General features: G+C 52.7%; 1 protein-coding gene across 1 annotated transcript; it reads right to left on the bottom strand.

Moving 5' to 3' along the window:
- Nucleotides 1–1,008: 1,008 nt before the first annotated feature.
- On the bottom strand, nucleotides 1,009–7,363 carry PPP1R3B (protein phosphatase 1 regulatory subunit 3B). Its single transcript, XM_042808418.1, has 2 exons — nucleotides 7,286–7,363; nucleotides 1,009–4,531 (listed from the first exon to the last, which is right to left on the bottom strand). The coding sequence occupies exons 1-2, from the start codon at nucleotides 7,297–7,299 to the stop codon at nucleotides 3,640–3,642; spliced, it is 906 nt and encodes a 301-aa protein (XP_042664352.1). The 5' UTR covers nucleotides 7,300–7,363; the 3' UTR covers nucleotides 1,009–3,639.
- Between the last annotated feature and the right edge of the window lie 765 nt (nucleotides 7,364–8,128).

The raw sequence follows: 8,128 nt of genomic DNA, 5'->3' as shown, positions 1-8,128 counted from the left end.
TTACCTTACCCAGCTGCTGTGGAAAGCAAAAACACACTGGAAAGATAGTTCATCTTAAGAAAGCAAGAGACTCAGAAATAGCCACAATCAGAAGGTGCTCAGTTTTATTCCTGCATAGAGCAAAGGCTAAGTTCACTCTCTGCAAGGCTTTGTAGTGAGATGGGAAGTATTGCCAGCACAGTCCCACAAGCCAGCCCCCACAAAAACTGTCTTTTTTGACCCCTCTCTCCTCAGCTTTTCTTCTTAGCACCTTATCTGTAAGTGGCAAAAGCCACCCAACTCAGTAGTTGATTATTTGAAATGCAACACCTTCAGGGCATCACCAGGACCTGGTCTTTGTGGTCAAAGCCAGGTCAAATCCTGAAACAAGCCCTGGCTGGCATTTACAGTAGTGTTGTTCCCTTTTTGCAAAGGGGCACATTTCCTGCCAGTGCTTTGTATTGCAGTGACAACAGGAACAACTAGTTTGAGGTGAAGAAGGGTCCAACTTTCCCTTGATTCTGTTATTATAAGAGAACTTGACCCTCCTACTGCAACACCTCTCCTAGCATCCATCACACCCCAGTACCCAGGCAGAGAGAAAGCATTGATCCCCAGATCACACCTGGTATGGGGGCGGGGTGGGGGGGGGGAAGAGGGGAGCAGGGAAGGACTGAAACTGACCCAAAACAAATGCAGAAAAACCTGAAAAGGCTGTTGCTGGCACTGCAAGCAGAGGAAGACTGAAGAGTAGCTCAGGAACAAAGTTGTTAGTGGGGAAACTTCCGAGCACAGAGACAAGGGCCTGGCTCCTCTCCTCCTTCCTGTGGCTGCGGAGGCTCTGGAAGCATTTGTGTTGGCAGGAATAGGCAGCTCTTTCCTGTTTCAGGCAGCAGAGTCCACTGCGGACGTGTGCTCCTCCCTGCCAATGGCCACTTGCAGGAAGCCAGTCCCGTGGCCAAATTGCCTCCCCAGCCCCGTGGGTGTTTCAATGAGACGACGGCAAGACACACAGCCAACATTTTGTTCCACCTTTATTTTAACAATCAGATAAAAACAGAACCATAGTTTTAAAAGAGTCATTACATGGCAATTATAAAGTGCATTTTCCACTTGAATGTTGTGTACAAAAATATCTTTTAAAAACAAACATGCAAAACACCCCACGAGGCACTTCCAGGCATAGAATGAGGAGAACAACCCCTCGCTTCTATGTTCACATTGGCAATGGAAAAAGGGAAGAGGGGAAAGGGGAAAGGCCACGAGTAGTATTTTTAAACCGCTATTGGTCAGATAGTTCCCAGTCTAGCTTTTACTTATGGCATTGCTCTTCTAGCTTATCTTCCGTGTTCCTCCCTAAGCACACTCCATGCACAGCCTGAAAACAAACAGGCTCCATAAGGAGATACCACCATCCGCAGCACCCCAGACATACATGCCTTGTTTCAGCTCATAAACAGCTCTCCACAGGCATGAGAACATGCCAGGAGAACACGACTCTCCTACAGTCACTATCCTACAGCATTAACACCATACACTTAAAAAAAAAAAAAAAAAAAAAATCAGTGTCACTCTGACTTACTTTAAGTTTAAAACCAGGTTCAAGCCAAGCTAGGCAACGGTCCCTTCAAGAAAGACCAGATGCAGGTTATAAGGGCTGACTGGGGAAGCTGTTTGAACAGAGGAACTAAGCCTTATAAGCTCTGGGCTAGCAAATAGATTTACCACCTCGACTAAGTGATCAAGCATAGTGATGACATGCATTGATGTTGGGTTTTGAAAAAGCAGCAGTTGAAGGCTAGCTATTCTACCTGCAAGCTCTTGTTCCTTTCAGCATCCAACAGTGATCATAGTATCCCTTCTAGGTTAGGGTAAACCAGCTTGTAAGTATTTTACACAGTAGTCTCCAGAATTAAAAGCTAGGTTTAAAAAGTTAAGTAGTCTAGCCCATCGCTTCTCTCCAGCCCATCGATAGGCCATTATAGGCACCCAAAAAATTATATAAAGCTTATGCACTTGAAAAAGTAAGATTCCCTTGACCCCTATTTCTACAAAGTATTCAGCACTCTCCCTTTGAGCTGAGGGATTATGTTATTCTGCTCAACTAGCACGCAAGAAGCTTTGTGAGGCTGTTTGGCACTGCACAAGCCAGCCAGCTCACCTCAGCGCAGGCCCAGAAGACAAGCCACCTCTTTGTAGGTAGGGATGGCTCACATCCATGATTTGTTTCCCATCCAAGAGTGGTGTCAGGATAACCCCACACCTCACACTCCTCACAGCTAGTTCTTTGCACATGTGGGGTGAGCGGCTTCTTACGGACACAGAGATGCAAAGCTTGGGCTTTAAAATGGCAGCGACTGCTACAACAGTGAGGGAAGCCCAGCACGTTGATGTCCAGGCAGTATAGCCACAGCATCCTCACACGCGAGCAGAGCCGCACCATTAGCTGCCAAGCAGTCCATGGCACAGAGTAACAAACTATTAGATCTTCTTTAAAAGCAATGTCCTTTCCAAAGCCTGCTTATCCCAGGGATTGCACGTACCACCCCTTCCTCAGGCAAGGAACTTCCATCGCAGTAAGTACACAAGAGTTACCTTCTCATAACAGGACACAGCATGGAGTAACCATGTGGTCCATTTGCATTTAGCTCCTGTAACACCTGAGCTCAGCCTCCTGCACAGGACTCTGGGCCCCAGCCAGACAAACCCCCATTTTACAGTTCACAGGAGGAAGATCCGCATTTTCAGGGCTCAGCATGGCCAACAGCTGACTTCAGATGTTCAAAGAGAAAAAGTATCATTGATCACTTACGATTAAAGAAACAGGAAGGTTTTGAAGAAGGCGGTCAAAGCTGTCAACCCACAGCTGTGTTACAGGCACCACACAGCTACAGCAAATCTCTATTTTTGGTAACACCAAGGGTATAATGAGAGTTTTTCAAGATCATCTGATAAAACAACTGGTGACTAAGCATATCAGATCCTCTCCCACGAGCACATACGTCTCCTAATATGGCAGGCTGTAGGGACACATTTCCTGTCATCACAGTTGCATTTTAATTTCCAACACACCCTTTCTGCTTCCAGTAGGAAGGACCTCACACTACAAGGACATGTGCAAGGAGGGAGGTCCCTCCATTCCCCACGAGCCAACCACTCTATTACCCAACAGGCACCGGACACCTTTGCAAGGAGAGCCCTGCAGCTGAAATAGAGCCCACTAAAAATTTAATACTAGAACATGAAGAGTTTGAAAGAGTCTTTTAACACTAGGCAAGCAATACAAACCAGCCACCACTACGTAGCTTGGACAGACGATATAAGCACTGTAGTGTTTCCCTGGAGACTAGCAGCTTCATAGAAGAGAAAGGAGTAACAGCACCGAAGAGACACACGAGCAGCAGCTCTCGGTCCCTTGAGCATCTGGAGAGCCAGTTATCTGATTTGGGGCAGGGAAGGCAGCCTTTTATGCCAGAGATGCTTCCCTGACTATGAGCCTGCTGCCAGCAGAGCACTGCACATTCGGTTTTGCTGGGAGGCTTATGCAGAGCTGCACGGAGCCGTACTTCTCCCACATTTCCATACACCTCACGTTCAGACCAGCTCCCAGGCTTGCGGACATGCCAGCAACAGTCAGTCAATCAGGACTTTGTCCTTGGGTCAGTAGTAAGGCCCTAGCTTCTCGTAGCCCGAGTAGCTGGGCCACTCAGGAAAGAGGCCGTAGGAGCACCGAGGGCTCCCGAACTGGTCAAGGGCGCTGCCGAAGTCAGGGTCCCGTGGGGTGTGGACAGCTTCCTGGGCAGACTTCAGTTCTGACCGTGTGATCCTGTAATTTGTGCCCTTGTTGCTGTCCCAGTACACCTTCCCATTGCACTCAAAGGAGATGGCAAACTCGACTCTTTCGTGCGATTGAATTCCCTCAGGCAAGCTGATGTCAAAGGAAAACGTGTCCCGATCAGACCCTCCATACGTATCCTTGACATACTGGCATGGGTAATCAACAAAGTTTTTCCAGGTGTCAAACGTCATCCTGATCTTCACAGTCTTTTCAAAAGCGAGGTTCTTCACCTTCACCGTTCCCACAATGGATCGTTCCTTTAGGATACAGTTTTCAAGGCAGACACAGTCTGTCTGGAGGCGGTTTCTGAAGTCCAGGTAGTCCACAGAGGGCTGAACAAAATCCAGGACAAAGCTGTCCCTCTCCACTGTTGTCAGACCCACAATGTTGTCTATCAGCTCGGTGATGTTGAAAGGAATATCTAGTGGATCGTCAAACTCCGAGAACACTTTCACCATCGTCAGAGCAAAGCCTCTGCTATCTGCAAACGACACCTTCTTCTTCACTTTGCTGTGTGTGAAGGAGTTTGTTGCCTCTTCTGGTCCATTCAGCACAGTCTTGCTACTCAGCTGGATGCAGGGCCGCAACGGCTTGCTTGGCTTTGGAGCAATTTTGCAGGCACACTTCTCTCTTCGCAAGGGTGAAGAGCATAGGTATAGCTGCATTGCTACATCCACAGCCATTGCTTGTTTGTGAGGAAAATAGTCCAATACTCTGGAAGATGAGAAGAAGGGTCAGTTGATGTTACAAAAGCATTTTAATATGTCTTTTGTCAGACAACTGCTATATCATTTCCCCCCCAGCTGTCCCAAAGAAGCTTGCTTCCATCAACCCCACAAGTCCCTCAAGCTTAAAAAGGCAGGTATTTGCATGGTGTGATTTACAGACACAGTGAAAGACATGCTACAGTAGAAGTGGCAAGACCAGGGTCTATTGTGCCCTTCAGCAAGATTTCTTCCAATTGCTACAGGGACAGAGTCACTATCTGAAGACACACGCAGGCACTGCCCTACCAGGCTAGCAAGAGCAGGCTCCAGAGCATTTCTGGCCCAAAGCAAAGCCCATGACTCAGTCCTGCTGATTTCCACAAGACCCAGAGCTTATCAAATTTCAATGACACATAAAGCAGTATTCCTGCTGCACTCTCCTCCCTCCAGGACATCAGATGCTTTTGTAGGAGCAGGAACTCAGTTTGTCACAAGCTGCTGTACACAATTCACCTCATCTTTCATAAACCCCCAAAGGTTTGGTATTTTTAGAGACTAAAAAGCCCTCGTTTGGTTGAGCTACATACTTTGCTCATCACTGTCTCCCAGAACTGCTCCATCTAAAATGCCTGCAAGTGGTATTGTGAGGACAGCAACAGTCTGATACAGCAGCAGGGCAGAGACTTAGCTGACATTGCTCCACACCTGCAGGGGAGCTGTTTTCTTCCCTCTACTGCACTTTAAAACAGATGTTAGCTCAGATGGCCCAGCAGGTTTTACCTCCAGCACAGACTTTGCGCCTCAAGCCTCCATAGTGCTTGCGCCAAGCCCCTGGGAAACACCTGTATAGCCACAGGGCTCTGCCAAGCACAGCTCACCTACTCAAGATTGACCAAGCCTTTGGAAACAAGTCCTTCTGCTGGAAGGCACAGGCTATATGCCTCCCTCCCCCCCAGCTTCTCCTCCTCCAGCATCCAGGGATGCAGCACCATCCCTCTGCGCACACACCCAGCACCTTGTCAGATGTAGCCCCGGAGTTGCCTCTACAGCCAGGCAGCTCCCAGATCATCATACCTACTGGTCCTGCCCTTACACTGAGGTTCAGCTGGATGCTTTTGGCAGATTCTCTTTTGGCCTGGCTCTGGACAAACCGCTGGACAGATTTATCGCACACATCCCTCAAGTCAACTGCGCTGCAGCTGACCTTAAACACAGAGCATTCCCTTAATAAAAATCCCCTGTTTGGCTGCAGGCCAGGCTCCAAAGCTGCTCCCACCAGGCAGAGCGGGGCAAGCCGGCAGCGGTTGCAGCGGCCACCGGCCACGTGATGCAGCAGAGCTCGGGCTGCCAAAGCCACGCACAGCCAGCTCCGGTACTTGATTGCTGCCCCCATGCCAAGAAAAAGCGAGAGCTACGCTCTCCAGTTTGGTGCTTTAACTCCCCACCCTGCAACACCAACAGAGCAGCTCTGAGCAGGCTTTCACAGCGTCCATTCAGCAAGGGCATCTGTTTATTCAGAAAACATGTGCCGAGGCTCGCTTCCCAACCACCAGCTCACTCCTGCATGGCCTCCTTCAGCCTCCTCCCAGCTCAAGGGCAGCCGTACAAGACAGACAGCAGATCCACCTGTCGGTTCACACCATTCTCATCTCCACCTGGTTTTGCCAAGTTTTTATTCACGCACACTTTATATAGGCCATTTCCTCCTTTAAATTAATGCAGCCTCCAAAGCTTCTCTCTTACTTGGGCCAGTTTCACCCGCATTGAGTCTTTTCCTAGGGAAATTTATTCAGCTGAGCTCCCGTAACTGCTGAGAAGTCAGGTTTCTTAGTAAGCCTTGGTTATTCACAATTTTTTTGAATGAAGGGGCTTGAAATATCCAGCCTGATTTGCATTACTTGGAGCTTTTTTCCAACCTAAGAACTATAATATGAGCTTTTCATACCTACTATTAGGCTGAGCTGCACGCTTTTACAAACTTTTTCAGCTCATTCTCTACCCCAGACATATCTTTTTGCCCTCAAGAGCCTGCTGATGCCCAACTCCCAGCCACAGAGGAAGGTTTCCTTTTTGGGGCTAGCGCTGGCTGTCTTGAACTTCAGATGCTTTGAAGGTGGGAGCAGGGAAATAACTCTGAGAGCTCCCAGAGGGAAGGGAGCTCTCGGAAGCAAGCAGTGCAAGGCAGGAGCCCTACAGAGGTACAGAAGCTGGTGCCTTTCCTCCTCTCAAAAGGAAAGCAGACTAGATGCTGCCTCGGGACATCTTCCCACTGCTTTACCCTCTGCAGAAGAGGATGTCGCCGCTCACTCTTCCCTCTTCTATTTCTAGGGGGGAGAAGCAAGTCAGAGCAAAGGAATTATTTGCACCCACGTTTATCAAACCCCTCGAGTTGCCTCCATTCCGCTCCCAGCGCTGCCCGAGAGCGGGTAACCCTCCCGCAGAGGGCTCGAGGCACTAAGCCAGGAGGTTTTGAGCCGTGACACTCCGCCGCACGAAGCAGCGCTCGGGTTTTGCTGCGCTCTTCCCCGACCCGGGAAAGGCCGAGCTGTTCCGCGGGCCCAGCCCGGCTCCCGCAGCCACTTCCCCAAGGGCCGGACGGCACGTTCACGCGGCTACCGCCCGCCCCTTCTGCAAACCCGAGCCCAGCCGCACCGGGACCTCAGCCCGGCGGAGGGGCGACCCGCTGCCCGGCTCACCGAGCCTAGAGGGCCCCGTCCCCCCGCGGAAGGAGGACGCGAGCCCCACGCCCACGGGACCGTACCTGGTGCAGTGCATGAGGCCGGACCCCGCGCCCCCCAACTCGCCGCCGCCGCCGGGGCAGCGGCCGGACACCGGCGCCTTAAGGGCCGCCCGCCCCGCCCCGCCCCGCCCCGCCCGGCCCGCGCCGCAGCCAATGAGCGCGCTCCCCGCGCGGCGGGGGGCCAATAGGCGGCCGGGCGCCCGGCACGCGAAGGGCCGGGGGCCCGTGGAGGGAGGGCGGTGGCGGGAGGAGGTGGCCGGGGAGCGGCGGGCGGGGGGGGGGGGGGGGGGGGGGGGGGGGGTGCCTGGGGAACGGGGGGAGATGGCCGGGGAGGGGGGATGCCCGGGGAGCGGCGGGCAGGGGAGATGCCCGAGGCGGGGGGATGCCCAGAAAGCGGGGATGCCCGGGGAGGAGCGATGCCCGGGAAGGGGGAGATGGCTGGGGGGAGGGGGCGTGCCCGGGGACGGAGGGATGCCTGGGGGGGGGGGGGGGGGTGGGATGCTCGGGGAGCAGCAGGCGAGGGGGATGTCCGGTTGCTCCGGAGGAGCTGGGGAAGGGGAGAGTCCTCGCTCAGGCAGCAGCGGTGAAGGTGGGGGGCCACAGGCAGCACTTCCCAGGGCTGGCAGGCCTTGGCAAAGGGCCCTCGGGGTGCTCCATGGGGCGGGTGGCATGGCGAGGAGCAGCAGGCCGAGGACCCCCACGCTGTGTGTGGAGGGCTGCCTGCCTGCACTGGCCTGGCTGGGCTCCACCAGCCCTTGGTGTTACCCACCGGCTCTGCCCCACGGGGCTTCTCGCCAGCCCCCCCGTTGATCACCCCAATGCCAGTCCCTGTGTGCGTGGGCCTGGCTGCTTCCAGGCTTGGAG

Source organism: Tyto alba, unplaced genomic scaffold, assembly GCF_018691265.1.
Source record: "Tyto alba isolate M040663 unplaced genomic scaffold, T.alba_DEE_v4.0 Super-Scaffold_6, whole genome shotgun sequence".
In the NCBI taxonomy this organism is placed as follows: domain Eukaryota; kingdom Metazoa; phylum Chordata; class Aves; order Strigiformes; family Tytonidae; genus Tyto; species Tyto alba.
This window is presented reverse-complemented; position numbering and strand designations above follow the sequence as displayed.